The 18,488-nt window shown below is 34.7% G+C and overlaps 1 protein-coding gene across 16 annotated transcripts in view; it reads left to right on the plus strand.

Annotated features, from left to right (window-relative positions):
* Positions 1 to 18,488, plus strand: part of LOC104878063 (uncharacterized) — a 68,312-nt gene that overhangs the window by 15,743 nt on the left and 34,081 nt on the right. For 15 of the 16 annotated variants that reach the window (XR_009466337.1, XR_009466339.1, XR_009466340.1 and 12 more), the window contains 2 exons: positions 1,231 to 1,293; positions 1,420 to 2,556. Coding sequence is in view for 1 of the 16 variants with exons in the window: in XM_059738904.1 (XP_059594887.1) it covers positions 1,231 to 1,293; positions 1,475 to 1,627; positions 2,563 to 2,637; positions 4,648 to 4,743; positions 7,451 to 7,542 (479 nt within the window). In the remaining 15 variants the exon portion in view is untranslated. The other variant, XM_059738904.1, reaches the window with a different exon arrangement.

An 18,488-nucleotide genomic window follows, 5' to 3' on the forward strand; every position in this document is an offset into this window, starting at 1 on the left:
GTAACATATTAATACACTCTGCTCAATTTCTTTTTGTTTTTTTAAAATAGATACTTCTATTTCTATTTTTGTTGTTATCATGAAATGTAAGTTGTTTACTTTTTAACTTTGGGTATAAATATACAAAAGGAAATCTATAAGTTTTACCTAATCTTACAGAACTGTAATTTAACTAATACATCATTATTGGGATTGTCTTAATTTTCTGTTTTTTTTTCCTTTCTCTGTTTGAGAACAAGGCTAAAGGTCATTCTGTCCATGATCTTGCTGAGATAGTTGCCCACCTATCTTCATACTTGAGGCATGCTTGACCTAAGTCACATGGAAAAAAATCAGGACAATAAACCTGGATTCTAACACTTCCTCAGTCCAATAAAAAATGAGAGCTTCTCTAATTGGCTCTAACATGTTACTCTGCATGCCAATAAAGTTTCTGCTTTCCCTTTTGATTAGTTACACAAAAATAATAATAATAATAATAATAATAAAATTAATTGTAGGGATGGTTCTATCACTGAATCTTTCTGGTTCCAGCTAAACATGTACCACAACTACCATGGATTTAGAAAACCATTAGGATTGGAGAGGTGGCAGAGCTGCCTCCTTCAACATTATTCCCAGCAGCACTGGTGCTGCAAAGGTATTAAAAGGACCTGTATCCATGGATTCAAAACCAATCTTTTGGGTTGTCATGAGCCGCATTCAGTTGATGCGCTACAGCTGAATCTATGATTCTGTCTTCTCTAGTTGATTTTCTTTGCTGGGAAAGGCAAAGGAATTATTCTGCAAATACCACATTCTAATAGACTGGATGTAGAGCATATGGAAGGGTGGGATTTAATTATATTGTTGATCAAAATATAAATGTCTTTCTTCTTATAAAGATTAATAGTTTTTTCCAACAGCCAAGGGTGTTTGATTTTTCTTTTTTCCTTAATTCATATCAATCCCAGTTGAAAGGCACGATGAGTATAGAAGAAACTCAAATTTTATAAAGGAATTCATTTTCCTTGGTGGATGTTTTCCTTCATTGATTAGAGTAACAATGGCCATACTGTTGCATCAAGACCCTGGTATATGTGTGAAACTTATGATGGTGAACTTGTTTTTCACATTTGACTCAGACAAGCCTCTTTATTTCCATTCTTGCTAAACAAATTCATGTTAGGCATTATTGACTTTTAATAGATGTTGTTTGGTTGTGGGAACTTAAGTGAACTCAACTTACAGGTGGAAGCTGAGAGATCTTATCATCAAACTGTACTTGCTACTTTAGAGAAACTATACGATGAGGTTTGTAATTATACATCCTGCTTTGTTTTCATACTGAGACAAATTATGTACTGTTCTTCATGAGTATCAAATACCTTCATCAGGAGCTGATACTATTCTCATTACTTTTTACATATTTCTTTTCAGTATAACAAAGATTATGACTGGAATACTTTCTCCACATGTTTATTATTGGAATTAGATGATTATGGAGAAGAAACGAAACGAGTCTTCATCTCAGCCAATAACTATGGAGAAAGATGTTTGCGTTCCTACCACATCCAAGGATGCAAATTCAAATGGATTTGACGATCATGGACATGCAAATCAAAATGGTTCATACTTTATTGCAAAAGTAAAGTCTTTGATCGCCTAGACCATCCATTAATTACTGTCTATGGATTACTCACTGTTTTATTAAAATTGATTGATATTGGAAATTCCCAGTTCTTATAGGGCAGCTCACTGTATATTGCTTCACTTACTCCATTCTTTTTTTTCTTTCGTAATCTGTTTCATTGCCCTATTGGCGACTATTTCACCACATCAAATTATATTTTGCAGCTTATCATCCTCTCATGCTAGGTGTTGTGTTACAGAATAAAGTATCTTTTGTACACTATTCTTAAATGAATGGGAATATATTATTCAATTTATGTAGGCAATGACCATAATGTTGTGTAGAGGTCAAATAACCTTTTTATCCACATCCGAGGAATTATGGCATCCTTCGTTACAAGTTTACTCTTGGGCTTGTTCTAGGAAGTGTTTGATAATGGGAGAACCACAAATTCACAGTTTAAAAGAGTTTTTGGTTAAGATCTAGGGGAACTTTTCTTGGGGTCTAGAGTAAGTTTCGGTGGAGCCAAAATTTGGCATTTCAGAGCTTCAGTTGGTTCTAGAATGTTAAAGGACAAAATTTATTCTTTCCTTGTTTTATTTCTAATGGCAAAAAAAAAAAAAAAATTGAAATTTTTCATAAATATGTTTATAAAAACCTAGATGGCTGTATAATTTTGAATTAAATCTGCAGAATAGGATTGTTTCAAGGAAATAGAAAAATATAACTTTCTAAACAAACTGATGACCTTTGTGTATACCTTGGGGGTTCCTAATAATGAATTCTTGGCTCCATTTGTGAATGGCTTCACTATGTATCTTCTGTCTGCAACCCTTGTTTTTGTCTGTGGTAGCTGAACTATCATGAGAAGTTTGTGTCAGTGTCATTTAATATTTTCTTAGTGGACTTCTCATTTTTAAGTATTATCTTCTTGTTCTTTCATCGTGCAGGTTATACACCCATTTGATGCTCAAGCAGATGGAGAGCTCGGTCTTTCTGTTGATGATTATGTTGTCGTTCGCCAGGTACCACCTGCCTCTATTGCAAATCCATCTAGCAATAAGAGGAATGTTTGAGACCTTTTAACAGCTTATTGGAACTTTCAATGTTTTGTATTTCCATGTTAAGAATTAAAAAAAAATTAAATGCCTATAAAAAAACAAGTACTAATTCTTAATAATGGTATATCTTGAAAATAAAAAATAAGAATGATAAAATGTGATTGATAAAAAATAAATCGGGTTGAATTTTTTGTGTTGCAACTTCGAGGTTTAACGTGAGTTGGTCAAATGATCCATACTTAAGTTGAAAATAGTTTTTGAATTCAAAAAATTATTTATATTTTAAAATATTATTTAATATAAAAAATAATTAAAAACACCTAAGATTTGTTCTAAAAATAATAATTTATTTTTAAAACAAATTTTCAAAAATTTACATTTGTTGAAAGTTTGTTAAACTTGTTTTTCAAGTTAGAATTTTTTTTTTAAATTAATAATTGAAAACTATTTTTGTTGCAAAAAAAAAAAACCGTTTTAAAAAACATTTTCAAGTTAGTTTCAAAATTTATATATTGTAATAGATTTTAACACTTAATTTTTTTTATTTTAAAAAAGGCTTGATAATAGTGTATTTGACAGTAATTTTTGAAATTATTTTTAACCTAATTTTTTTTTTAAAAAAAATTAGATGTTTAACAAAATTAAAAAATACTTTTAAAATTTTGAAAAATCATTATTGTAATATTTTTTTTTTAAGAAACATTAGATTGGTAATTCTCCTAAAGACACTTTCAGAAATGCTTCCACTAAAAACACGAGCCTAATAGTGACAAAGAAATCATACATTTGTGATCATCCTCTCAAATTGCAGTAGTGATAGACAAATGTATACCATGTTCACACCCCCCTCAGACATGTTCTTGTACCCACCTTGGGTGTGAGAGACAAACTATAGTATTAGCGACATATATCACACTTTTTTATCACGCACTTGTGGCCCTATACCCATGATTGACAAATCACACATTTGCTATTGCATGCATGTGGCCCTATACTTGCCATGAGAGGCATAAATCATGGTAGTAGTAGACAAATCTCAATCCTCCCAAATCATAGTAGTGGTAGATAAATCATACATTTGTGATTACATATAATTAGACATAAATAAATGGGGGAGTGATTTCAACTGGAGACCTCTAAATAACCTAAAATCTGATTATGTTAAGTGATCAATTTTCCTCAAAGTTTTAAGTTATCAAGAAGGGGACCCATATTTTGTATATCATATTCTAACAAAAGCAATATTAGTCTAGGTTAGGCTAGTCTACATAGGTGGTCTAAAAATATTCTTGGCCCCTGACCTCCAAACTGGTTTCTCCTATTGGCAAGAAATAAATATAATGACCAAAGAACTTGTTGTAATCCTTGGTCTAATTGAAATGTAAGTTGGCATTCCATGAATTGTTTGGGGGAATATAATTGAATTTCATTTATTCTTGTATTTGGGAGTTCAAGCCAGGCAAGACACAATAAATTTTTGTGAGCATGTTAGATACATTAAAAATCAATATATGAGGAAGTTCAAATATGATCATTAAAAAACAGGAACTAGAAAAAAGGTATTAGAATGTACAGTAAATTGCAAGAGACAATCTTTTGTGTTTGACTGGTTCAAAGGAAGGGATGTAAGCATGGAATCCTATAAATATACAAGCTTTTTGGTTGTCTTACCCTCAAACCCCCTCTTATTATGGGATGTTAGTTCCTTTCCTTTCCTTAATAAATTTTTTCTATTTACTTCAAACCTCCTCTTATTATGAGGATGTTTGTTCCTTTCCTTAAAAAAAAAAAAATTATTTACTCTAAATTCCTATTTCATGCAGTATTGTTTTTTGGTTGGAAATTTATGTGACATGGTCAGTGCACAACTAACATGATTTCCTATTTAAGATTTTTTTTTTTGAACCAATGATTGCATAAGAATAACCCATTACAATTTAACCTTTTTTTATGTCTAGCATGGAAACATTGAAGAGACATCTTCCTATTTCTGGACCAGAGGGACTTCATGAGCTAAAGAAAATTGTTGAAAGGTTTGAGGAAAAGATTTATTCTACTGCCACAAGCCAGGTATATCCATCATGCTAGTATTTACTCAACCATTCCTCAAGACCTATGAACATTTTTTGTATCTATCCTTAGTGTAAAAGATTAAAGTGCAAAACTTGATATTATCCTATCTTACTTTGTCATTAATAATTTGATGAATTGATATATTTTTATTTTTACTTCTAATTCAGTCTGATTACCTCCGAAAAATATCTTTGAAGATGTTGACAATGGAAACAAAATCTTTTAATGCTACAACCAATTCTCTGCCATCCAACTCTGCTGATCACAACAAAAAATCCCTTAATGACAAGAAATCCCCTGCTAGGAAAAAGGCCCTCAGATCCAGGTGACAACATGAAGAAGTAATGTGTTTTTTTATAGAAATGCAACAATCAAAATTTTGTTTCTATGAACTGAAACAGTGGAAATTTTGCTTTTATGAAATGCCACAATAGAAGTTTAGCTAACACATCAATATATTCTTCTTTCATTTTGTAGTTACACTTGACATGCATTACATTTATTGTGTGCACCCATATATTATATGTGTACATACATGTATAATTCTTTTTCTATTTCCATGGCTACACATTCCTCTTGTTAGGCAATAAAAAATTTGTGGCTGAGCTTAATTTATGCAGGACGATTTGTATTGAATAGGGTATGGAAGTAGTCAGTGGCTGCTTCTTTCCTCCCTTCCTTTGGGTTGGAGGGATAGTGCAAATCCTTTCAATTTGTAATCGTTGTCATTATAGTGTGGGGCATAGCCTTGAGATTTACTTGTATTCTTAGGTTTTTTAATAGAGACTATTTGTTCCATGTCAAGTCATGTTTTCATGATTTTGGATTCATTATGGTTTTGGGCTGATCATTCTTTTGGTTTCTGCATGAAATAATATGATGTGGGATATGGGGTTGACATCTAATAGTAACTGATATTTCTTTTTTACTTTTTTGCCTTAATATGAATCATTTTTTCCCCATGCATGGATATGAGCATATTTTGTTTGATTTGAAGATACTTGATTTATAAGTACTTCTACAAAAGAATTGTATGTCATTCAATATAATGAAATTAAACTTAAGTATTTGTTATTATAAAGATTGAGTTGTTAAGTGTTATTTGTACAACTTGTTTGGTTACCTATATTGACAATTGTGACCTTAATTATGTGGGATTGTAGTTCAATTGGTCAGTGCAATGCCTTTGCAAGGCAGCAGCTGCGGGTTCAAGCCCCGTCAATCCCAACTAGACCAATGATAGGGTTGTGGGTCAAATGTTCTAGGGGTCATCCTCTTTTCATAATGTTCTTTTTTCTCTTTTACGTTACTTTGCTCAATTGCATTCTTATCTTACTAGATAATGTATTTGGGTTGTTCGAAATTTTCTTTTATTTATTTATTTTTCCTTTTTTTTTTCTCATAGATTGGCTTGATTTCTTGTACTTGACTTTGTACCTAGGTTTGAGTTATGAAAATCATGTATGTGGTAGTTTGTGGTTTAGAAATCATTGAAAGTTGTCTTATTGAATCATTGATATGGTAAAAAAAAACTCTTTACTTATGCCATTGTATTTTAAGCAGTTTGTGTTGTAGAATTGCTTTGTCTTTGATGGTAGATTTGTGTCACTTTCAAAAAAATTTCAACCCTACACAATCATCATTGTATACCCTGTGCAATAAGAAAGAAATGATGTGTTTATATTTTTTTGTTGATAGATGTTGTGATTCACACAATAATGAGTAACACTATGTGGTTGGGTTCAATAAGGGTGTTGGAAGTCTTAAAATGTGATTGCATCTTTATTTTGCTTTGGTTTGTTAACCTAAAACCCACGTTAGTTATTGGCGATTTAGGTCAATTTCCAACTATAGCTTGGTGTCTTACTCTATAAGGAATAGAAAGAGGCGAACAAGGGTCCCACTAGGATTTCCCTTATGTAAACTGCATGCTTTAATTAATATTTAAGTTGGCTATTACAAAAGAAGAGGAAAAAAGGAAGCACTAAATCACAGTGGTAGAGCCAACTCTATTTTAGTAATCCACTACAAAAGTTGTTTGTTTCTTATTATTTTTGTGGTTTTCTTAAGAAATAATATAATGTGGAATGCGAGGTTTAATAAGTTCAAAGCTACGACAATGACAAGAAGTATGTTTTTTCTTCTCTGCCTTAATATGTAAATCAACTTATGCTTTTGTTGTTAGAGCAATTGGTTTAATAAATGTTGTTTTTAACAACCTATTTGGTACTTATGTGAGATTGGCATTTCACACTTTCTTTTAAAAACATGCAACTCATTTCATACAAGTTGCATTCTCTTTTTGGTTTTCCAAAAACTTTGTTTTTATTTCGCATAAGTTTGAACTTGTGCCCCCAAACTAATGGGAATGTCCTTGGCCTTGGTAATCTTTTTCACTTGAGGTTGAGGATGTATGGGTTATGGAATATTGAATGAAGATTTGACAAAACCCTACATAAAAGATATTTTAAAATTTATCCTTGCTACTAGTTTCAACTTAGCTAATGACCTTTTAGTTTGAAAATTTGTTTTAATTATTTTTGGAGTGTATTAAATATTTTTTCCACAATTGTGTGATGTTACTCACTTCTTGAAATTGATTCTAGAATGTTATTTGCATCGAAAAAGCTTTTCCCAAAGTTGATTTATTAAGTTGGTTATATGCCTTGTATAACTGATGTCTTTGTAAGTTCATGCCATGCAGATATTATGCTCTCGTAATTGCTTGTCATCATCTTTTATCCTAGCTTCTCCATTTGCATTGAAAGTGTATTGCGTTAAAGATATGCTCTTCAGGTACACTCTCCACAATTCACTTCTTTTTAGTTACATATGAAATGTTTTGTGTGAACCATACCATGTTTGATATTGGCGTTGAGTGCCTTGATGTTTGTTTGATTTTTGTTGATGAGATGCATGCTATATATTTTGTTGTTTGAATTAACTTCAGTATCTTGTAATAGCACTTTAAATTGCAATCCATGTACGCATCTTACTCTTCCTTTATGGTTTGACTTGAATTATTTGTTTAGCATGCTTAATATGTTATTGGAATTTAAGTAATCACCATTAGTCTTCCTTGATTCCCTGTATTAATCACTTAATTGGCGTACTTCCCTCATTAAGTAACCTGATTCTTGAATCTAGACTCGGGTTTATTAGTTCAAAGGCATGTTTTTTCAAAAGTTTAAGGTGTCATTTTTCTTAGGGTTTTAATTTCTTATAATATTTTCCCTATAAAAAAAATAAAAATAAGTGCCATGAGAACTCCAAATTTTAATAAAATATCAAAATTTTCACAAATAAAAAATGAGTCTCGTTGTCGAGTGGGGACGCAAGTGAGAAATGCAAGTCCATAATAACCCCCTTTGTAGACTTTGTTTATGGCGTCTTCTTTCTTTCAATTTGATTAGAGTAACCCCCATCCTTAACATTGTTTAGGGCATCCCCCATAGTTTGTTTAGGATATCTCCCTTCCTTTAGTTTGTTTAACTCATTCCCCTTCATTAAGTTTGTTTAGCATCACCCTTTCCTTTAGTTTATTTAGGCCATTTCCCTTTATTAGGGCATCCACCTTCCTTTAATTTGTTTAAGGCATCTCCTTTCTTGGAGTTTCCATAAGTCATCCTATTCCTTTGAGTTAAATTAGGGAATCACCCTTCCTTTATTTTCTTAGGTCATCTATCACCCCGGTTTTTGTTATTCTTCAAACTAAACAATTAATACTCAAATACAGTATAAGAGCTCTCAAAAATTTAAATGCTAAGTTCCTACTTGATTTTGTGCAAAAAGAGGATAGTTATAAAGAGTACATCCTGTATTAAACTTTGTTATTATAGTTAATAAAATATGTTTTGTTTCACAAAAGAAACTTGTACTACATTAATTTACGTATACCAAAACCCCATTATTCACTACGGGTAGCCCATACTACAAGTGTACCTGACAAATATATATATATTACATCATTCCTACAAAAAGATTCAGTCTTTGATATAAAAGGCAAGGCCTCAAAAGACTTTCAATGCGAGCAAATAGCATTCAATCATAGTAAAACATTGCTCAAGCATTATTTCCTACATAGGTCTTTTGACCTGCATCTAGAGGTGGAAGGGATAAGGTAAGTTCACAACTCAGTAGGAACGTTTATAACCATCCTAAGCATACCCTTAAAAACCTTGAATTAAACGTTCAATAGCATGCATGATAAACATTTTATAACCATTAACAAATGTGTAATCATGTCAGATATGTATGCATGTGTTTTTGCTAGTTTCATCTTTGCTTTTCCTCATCTATCCTTTCACAACTGATAAACTGCTAACCCCACCAATCTACACATTAGATATCGATGCTCCACAAGATACTCGATTAATATAATAATGACAATCCTGGGACATCACCCAAAGTCAAGTCATACCCTGTGTCTTTTGGGACTCATACCAAGGGCAGGACCAATCCTGTGTCTTTAGGGACTAAAACCCAAGGGTAGGACTAACCCCATACACCCACATGGGAGTGTCTTCCTCGAGGGCTTTAGGGACTTTCACCCAAGGACCCACGGTCCCACATAAACAATATATCAAATGATAATGCCTGTAGCATCACATAGACACTTCCCACCAATCAATTCTCTGAATATCATCATCTTGTGATAATTCCATATCCTTCGTGCAATGCAACCACACATTAAAATGACATTTCTACAACATAGAACCATGAATCTTCTTACCAATATACATTCCAATATCATGGTAACATTTTAATGCAATAAACCGAGATGCAATGACACATTAAAATATTTTATGAAATCATAAAAATAACATGAAATTCCAACAAATGATTCAAGCAAAATAAATCAGATACACCATAGAATAGCATAAAATTCCCTACCTTACATGGGTTTCCTTTTTGTGTTTCTTTTATGTAGGCGATCTTTGCCTATTACGAGGAACTGAAATGAAACAACATAATTTAGGTTTTCTAACCATTAAAATTTATTCAATTAAAACTTATGAAATTTTCCTTTCTTACTAATTTTTTACAACTTACTATTGTTAAATTTTTTTAATGCTCATATTCCCCAATTAATTACCAAACACTAATTCTTGTGATTTTCTTAAAGCCTAACCTATTAACAAATCCCAAGTGTCCAAATAACCTAATTAATTACATGTTTACTAATCTATTTTTTCAGTCAAATCGAATTAAACAAAGATTCATGCTGATCTTACCATTAATAAAATACTTAAGCTAAAATACTTTCATCTTTAATTAATTGTGATTTTTAACTAAAACGGGTTTATAGCTAATTATACTCAACTTTTACACAAATTTTACTATTAATTCTTTTCAGCATGCCATTAGAAACCAAAATAAACGAAAATTACAAAATTGAACAACTTGCTTACCTCAAATCTACACTTTCTCTCTCTAGATCCTCTCTCTAACCCAAGTTGCTGCAAGTGAACTGGTGCAAAACGAGCTGTAGCCCCCTTTAAAGGGGTCTCCATGCAACCAAGCACGAGGTGGTAGGCCACATGGCTGCCACCAATCCACCCAAGTAGAAGGTGGCATTCCACTAACTTCAATTTCCCAATTTTGCACTTTAGTCCTTCAAGTTATCAAAAATAAAACCCATAATTGCCCATTAGTCCTTTAGGTTTTCATAACCCTAATTAGTCCCTAAGAACCTAATAAGCATGCTTAGGTCATTAACTAATCTCAATTAACCTTAATCAAACTTTAATTCATAATTAAATAGGATTAACACTAAACTAGTTTTAATATTTAATTAAGCACGTTTAAAGTTAAGTACTAAGATAATCATTATCGCCTATTTAATTCATTAGTACTAGATGTTACATCATCCCTCTTCATGGAGTTTTTTTTTTTTTCAATTCATCCTTATTTCCTAATTTTGTTTATGACATCACCTTTCCTAGAGTTTCTTTAAGGTATCCCCTACCCTTAGTTTGTTTAGGTCATCCCATTTCCTTGATTATTATTAGGGAATCTCCCTTTCTTGACTTTGTTTAGGACATCCCCTTTTCTTTTAGTTTTTTTTAGCATCCCCCTTCCTTGAGTTTTTTTAGGGCATTCCATTTCTTTGAATTTGTTTGGGGCATCCATTTTCCCCGAGTGTTATCATGACACCCCCCTTCCTTTAGTTTGCCTGGGCCATGGAGTTCCTTTAGTTTCCTTAGTGCATCACCCTTCATTCACATTCTTAGGTCATTCCTCTTCATGGAGATTGTTTAGTTCATTCCCCTTCCTAGAGTTTGTGTAGAGCATTCGCCTTAGTTGAATTTGTTTAAAGCCATCCCTAGTAAGTGTTTATTTAGTGCACTCCAACTTTCTTAAGTTTTATAGGGCATCAACCTTCCTAGAGTTTTTTAAGGACATCCCGTGTCCTTGAATTTGTTTATGGCATAATTAAGGCATCCTTTCCTTTAGTTCTTGTGGGGAATCCCCTCCTTCCTTGATTTTCTCTTGGACACCCCCTTTCCTTTAGTTTGTTTAGGGCATCCCTATTCCTTAAGTTACATTAGGGCATCTCCCTTTCTTGAGTTTCTTGGGTCAATCCTCTTCATGGAGATTGTTTAGTTCATTCCCTTTCCTTGACTTTGTGTAGAGCATCCACTTTCCTTAAGTTTGTTTAGGACCCTTTCAATAGTTGATTTAATGCACCCCCACTTTCTTGAGTTTTATAAGGCATGCACCTCCTGTAGTTTGTTCAACACCTCCCATTTTCTATATATGTTTAGCACATCTCCCTTCATTGAGTTTGTCTAGGGAATCCCCTTTCTTGGAGTTTGTCTATGACAATTACTTTCCATCACTGTTATTAGCACATCCCCCTTTCATTAGTTTTCTATGACATCCTCCTACCCCTTGAGTTGGTTTATGGTATACCCTCTTGGAGTTTGTTTAGGACATCTTCTTTTCTCCAATTTGTTTAGGATATATTCCTTCAGTGACTTTGTTTAGGGCATCTCCCATACTCAAGTCTTATAATGGCATTCCCCTTCCTTCACTTAGTTATGGCATCCCCCTTCCTTGAGTTAGTGTGTGGCATCCCCCCCTTCCATGACTTTGTTTATGGGATCCGCCTTACTTTAGTTTGTTTAAGGCATTCCCCATCCTTGAGTATGTTTAGGGAATCCCCCTTCATTGAGTGTTACTAGGGCATCTCCCTTCCTAAACTATTATTAAGGAATCCCCCTTCCATTAGTTTGTTTAAGGCATCCCCGTTCCTTGAGTTTCTTAGGGCACCCCTTTCCCTTGAGTTACTTTAGGGCTTCACCTTCCTTGAGTTTCTTAGTCTCTTTTCATGAAGATTGTTTAATTCATTCTCCTTTTTGGAGTTTGTGTAAAGGATCCCCCTTGCTTGATTTTATGGCACCCCCCTTCCAAGAGTTGATTTAGTGCACTCCCACCTCCTTAAGATTCATAGCGCATCTGCTCTTGGAGTTTGTTAAGCCCCTCCCCTTTTTTGAGTATTTTTTTTTTTTGGCACATCTCCCTTAGTTGAGTTTGTTTAGGGCATTTCCCTTCTTAGAGTTTGTTTACGGTGTCCGCTTTCCTCAAGTTTTAATAGGGCATCCCCCTTCCTTTACTTTGTTTTATGCATCCATGTTCCTTGAGTTTCCTCAGGCCATCCCACTCCCTTGAGTTACATTAGGGCATCACCCTTGCTTTAGTTTCTTAGGTCATTCTTTTTCATGGAGATTTTGTAATTCATTCCCTTTCCAAGAGTTTGTTTAGAGCATCCCCCTTCTTTGAGTTTCATTAGCGCATCCCCCTTCATTGAGTCTTGTTAATGTCCCTTCTTTGAGTTTGTTTACAACATTCTCCCTCCATATCTTTGTTTAAGGCATCCCCCTTCCTTGAGTCTTATTAAGACGTCCCACTATCCCTTAGTTTCTTTATAGAATATCTATTCCTCGAGTTTGTTTAGTGTTTGTGCCCTCTTTCTTGAGAATTTTTTTAGTGCATCCCCCTTCCTAGAGTTTGTTTAAGGCAACCTAATTCTTAGAATTACTTATGGCATCCCCTCATTTGATTATGTTTAAGGGAACCCCCATCCTTGAGTCTTCTTAGCGCATTCCCCTTCCATGAAGTTCCTAATGGCAATGCCTTTTTTTGAGTTGTTTTAGGGCATCCTCCATCGTTGAGTTTATATAGGGCAATCTCATCTTTTTTGTTTCTTTAATGCATGGACCTTCTTTGAGTTCATTTAGGGAATGTGATTTCATCGAGTCTTATTAAGGCATCTTTTTCCATTATTTTGTTTAAGGCGTCCCCCTTCATTCAGTTAATTTATGGCATCCACCTTCCTTATCTATGTTTAGATCATCCCATTTTCTTCAATGTTATTAAGACATCTCCTCCTACACATCCCATAGTTTCTTTGTAGCTATTCCTTGCATTTGTTTAGATTATGCCCACATCCTTGAGTATGTTTAGCACATCCCCCTTTCTTGAGTTTGTTTAAGGGTATGCCCTATTCCTTGAGTATATTCAGGACATCTTCCTTCATTGAATTGTTTTCGGGCATCCCCTTCCTTAAGTTTGTTTAGGGTATTCCCCTTCATTGAGTTTATTGAGGACATCCTCTTTCCTCAAGTGCTATTAGGGTATTCCCATTCCTCTATTTTTTTAGGACATTCTTGTTCATTGGGCTATCAAATTACCTTGATTTACTTTAGTCCATCACCCTTCCTTCAGTTTCTTAGGTCATCCATTTTCATTGAGATTTTTAATTCATTCCTTTCCTAGAGTTTGTTTAGACCAACCAACTTCCTTCAATTTTGTTAGGGCATACCCTTTCCTAGGGATTACTTAGCAGACTCCCACTTCCTTTAGTGTAGTAGGGCATCCCCATCCAGTAGTTTGTTTAGCGCAACTCCATTTCTTGAGGTTTTTTAGCACAACCGATTTTGATGGGATTGGGCATCCCCCTTGGTAGCGTTTGTTTGTGGCATGCCCTTTCTATGAATCTTATTAGTGAATCCCCCTTCTTAATATTCATTTATGACGTTCTTCTTCCATTGGCTTTTTAAGGGCATCTCGCTTACTCGAATTTGCTTAGAGCATCCCCCTTCCTTGACTTTGTTTAGAGAATTCCCTTCATCAAGTTTATTAAGGGCATCCTTTAGGGCATCCCACTTCCTTAAGTTGGTTTAGGGTATCCTTCGTCCTTCACCCCATAATCAGGATGTCATCCTATGTTCTATCTAAACATAATCATTTGTTCTCGAGATTCCTCATCATTAGAACGCCATTCATAGTTCTATTCATTTTCATTCTTAGTTTGTTTAGTTTCACATCGTTGAGATGCCATCCTAGGTTCTATCTAAGCTAATTCATTTGTTCTTTTGATTGCTCATCATTGGACCATAATTCTTTAGTCTATCTCTGTTCATTGTTAGTTCCTTTAGTTACTCGTCATTGGGTTACTATCCTAGTTTTAATCAAAGTTTATTCGTTTGTTCCCTCTTATTTCTCATCACTAGGACGTCATCCTAGGTTCTATTTATATCCAATTTGAATTAATTTTGTGTCCGATCGTTTGCATACCATCCTAGTTTCTATCTAGGTTTGTTCTTAGTTCCTTTGGGTTCCAAACATTTGGATGCAATCCTAGGTTCGACCTATGTCCATTGTTCGTTCCTTTGGTTTCCCATCATTGTGAACTAGGCTTATTCGTATGTTCCTTTGTTTCTCATTTCCAAACATTTGGATGCAATCCTAGGTTCAGCCTATGTTCATTCTTCGTTCCTTTGGTTTCCTATCATTGTGAACTATCTAAGCTTATTTGTATGTTCCTTTGGTTTCTCATAATTAGGACGCCATCCTAGGTTTTGTCATTGGTCATTCTAACTTCCTAAGGTTTTCCTAAGCTTATTTCTTTGTTGTTTTTGTTTCTCATCATTGAGATATCATCCTAGGTTCTATCTGTGCTTAATTTTAGTTCCTTTGGTTTCAAATTTTTGGGCATCCCACTTCATTGAGTCTTGTTAGCACATCCCCTTCTTTGAGTTTGTTTACAACCTTCTCTTTCCAAATCTTTGTTTAGGGCATCCCCCTTCCTTGAGTCTTATTAAGACGTCCGATTGTCCCTTAGTTTCTTTATAGAATATCTATTCCTTGAGTTTGTTTAGTGTTTGTGCCCTCTTCCTTGGGAATTTTTTTGGTGCATCCCCCTTCCTAGAATTTGTTTAGGACAACCTGATTCTTAGAGTTACTTATGGCATCACCATTTGATTATGTTTAAGGCAACCCCCATTCTTGAGTCTTATTAGCACGTGCTAGGGCATGGGTGTTTTGTATCCATTGAGCAAAGATGGGTTGTAATTGTATAGCAGTATTTGAAAACATATCTTGAGGATGCCCTAAAGTGCATATCATATTGCCTAGGATAATGAGCATAAGAGCTAAAGGGCTATTATTGTATCGGCCCTCCGATAGGTTATGCTAGTTTTTTTCCCTTTCCTTTGTCCAAAGGACCCAAAGGGTCCCCTCAAAGAGAGACCAAAGGGCTTGAAGCACCTTAACAAAGGGTGCAACCCGAGAAACCTTGAAGTAGAATACCTGATACAGAGTGGAACTCCCAAGAAAGACTTAAGGTCGAAGACCGAAGCAGAAGTGAAACACACCTTCTTTTGAGTTTGTTTAGGGCATCCTCCATCGTAGAGTTTATTTAAGGCAACCTCATCTTTAGTGTTTCTTTAATGCATGGACCTTCCTTTAGTTCATTGAGGGAATGTGATTTAATCGAATCTTATTAAGGCATCTTTTTCCATTATTTTGTTTAAAACACCCCCCTTCATTCAATTAATTTATGGCATCCACCTTACTTATCTATGTTTAGATCATCCCCTTTTCTTCAATGTTATTAAGGCATCTCCTCCTCCCCATCCCTTTCTTTAGAGAATTCCTATTCCTTGCATTTGTTTATGTTATACCTACATCCTTCAGTATGTTTAGCACATCCCCCTTTCTTGAGTTTGTTTAAGGGTATTCCCTATTCCTTGAGTATGTGCAGGACATCCTCCTTCCTTGAGTTGTTTTTGGGCATCCCCTTAAGATTGTTTAGGGTATTCCCCTTCATTGAGTTTATTTAAGGCATCCTCTTTCCTTGAGTGTTATAAAGGTATTTCCATTCCTCTATTTTTTTTAGGACATTCCTGTTCATTGGGCTATCAAACTACCTTGATTTACTTTAGTCCATCACTCTTCCTTCAGTTTCTTAGGTCATCCATCTTTATGGAGATTTTTAATTCATTCCTTTTCCTAGAGTTTGTTTAGACCAACCAACTTCCTTCAATTCTTTTAGGGCATACCCTTTACTAGGGATTACTTAGTAGATTCCAACTTCCTTTAGTGTAGTAGGGCATCCCCATCTAGTAGTTTGTTTAGCGCAACTCCATTTCTTGAGGTTTTTTAGTACAACCGTTTTTGTTGAGATTGGGCATCTCCCTTGGTAGAGTTTGTTTGTGGCATGCCCTTTCTATGAGTCTTATTAGTGAATCCCCCTTCTTAATGTTCATTTACAATGTTCTTCTTCCATTGGCTTTTTAAGGGCATCCCGCTTACTCGAATTTGCTTAGAGCATCCCCCTTCCTCGACTTTGTTTAGAGAATTCCCTTCATTAAGTTTATTAAGGGCATCCCACTTCCTTAAGTTGGTTTATGGTATCCTTCATCCTTCACCCCATAATCAGGATATCATCCTAGGTTCTATCTAAACATAATCATGTGTTCTCGAGATTCCTCATCATTGGAAAACCATTCATAGTTCTATTCATTTTCACTCTTACTTTGTTTAGTTTCACGTCGTTGAGATGCCATCCTAGGTTCTATCTAACCTAATTCATTTGTTCTCTTGATTGCTCATCATTGGACCATAATTCTTGGTTCTATCTCTGTTTATTCTCGATCGTCTACATACCATCCTAGGTTCAGCATATGTTCATTGTTCATTTCTTTGGTTTCCCATCAATGTGAACTATCTAAGCTTATTGATATGTTCCTTTGGTTTCTGATAATTAATGGGATTGGGCATCCCCCTTGGTAGAATTTGTTTGTGGCATGCCCTTTCTATGAGTCTTATAAGTGAATCCCCCTTCTTAAAGTTCATTTTCGACGTTCATCTTCCATTGGCCTTTTCATGGGCATCCCGCTTACTCGAATTTGCTTAGAGAATCCCCTTTCCTTGACTTTGTTTAGAGAATTGCCTTCATTAAGTTTATTAAGGGAATCGTTTAGGGCATCCCACTTCCTTAAGTTTGTTTAGGGTATCCATCGTCCTTCACCCCATAATCAGGATGTCATCCTAGGTTCTATCTAAACATAATCATTTGTTCCCGAGATTTCTCATCATTGGAACGCCATTCATAGTTCTATTCATTTTCATTCTTAGTTTGTTTAGTTTCACATCATTGAGATGCCATCCTATGTTCTCTCTAAGCTAATTCATTTGTTCTTTTGATTGCTCATCATTGGACCATAATTCTTGGTTCTATCTCTGTTCATTGTTAGTTCATTTAGTTACCCGTCATTGGGTTACTATCCTAGTTTTAATCTGAGTTTATTTGTTTGTTCTCTCTTATTTCTCATCACTAGGACGTCATCCTAGGTTCAATCTATATCCAATTTGAATTAATTTTGTGTCCGATCGTTTGCATACCATCCTAGGTTCTACCAAAGCTCAGTTTCAATCGATATCCTAGTTTTAATTTTATTTATTATGTTTCTTGTCATTGTGATGTCATTCTAATTTCTATCTAGGTTTGTTCTTAGTTCCTTTGGGTTCCAAACATTTGGATGCAATCCTAGGTTCGACCTATGTTCATTGTTTGTTCCTTTGGTTTCCCATCATTATGAACTATCTAAGCTTATTCGTATGTTCCTTTGGTTTCTCATAATTAGGACGCCATCCTATGAGTTTGTTTAAAGGTACGCCGTCCTCCTTGGTTGAGTTGTTTTCGGGCATCCTCTTCCTTAAGTTGGGTTACTATCCTAGTTTTAATCTGAGTTTATTCGTTTGTTCTCTCTTATTTCTCATCACTAGGACATCATCCTAGGTTCAATCTATATCCAATTTGAATTAATTTTTTGTCCGATCGTCTACATACCATCCTAGGTTCTACCAAAGCTCAGTTTCAATCGATATCCTAGTTTTAATTTTGTTTATTATGTTTCTTGTCATTGTGATGTCATTCGAATTTCTATCTAGGTTTGTTCTTAGTTCCTTTGGGTTCCAAACATTTGGATGCAATCCTAGGTTCGACCTATGTTCATTGTTTGTTCCTTTGGTTTCCCATCATTATGAACTATCTAAGCTTATTCGTATGTTCCCATCATTAGGACGGATGATATGAGTTTGTTTAAAGGTACGCCGTCCTCCTTGGTTGAGTTGTTTTCGGGCATCCTCTTCCTTAAGTTTGTTTAGGGTATTCTCCTTCATTGAGTTTATTTAGGGCATCCTCTTTCCTTGAGTGTTACTAGGTTATTCCCATTCCTCTATTTTTTTTAGGACATTCCTGTTCATTGGGCTATCAAACTACCTTGATTTACTTTAGTCCATCACCTTTCCCTCAATTTCTTAGGTCATCCATCTTCATGGAGATTTTTAATTCATTCCCTTTCCTAGAGTTTGTTTAGACCAACCAACTTGCTTTAATTCTTTAAGGGCATACTCTTTCCTAGGTATTACTTAGTAGATTCCCACTTCAT

This window comes from Vitis vinifera, chromosome 8 (assembly GCF_030704535.1).
Source record: "Vitis vinifera cultivar Pinot Noir 40024 chromosome 8, ASM3070453v1".
Classification (NCBI taxonomy): domain Eukaryota; kingdom Viridiplantae; phylum Streptophyta; class Magnoliopsida; order Vitales; family Vitaceae; genus Vitis; species Vitis vinifera.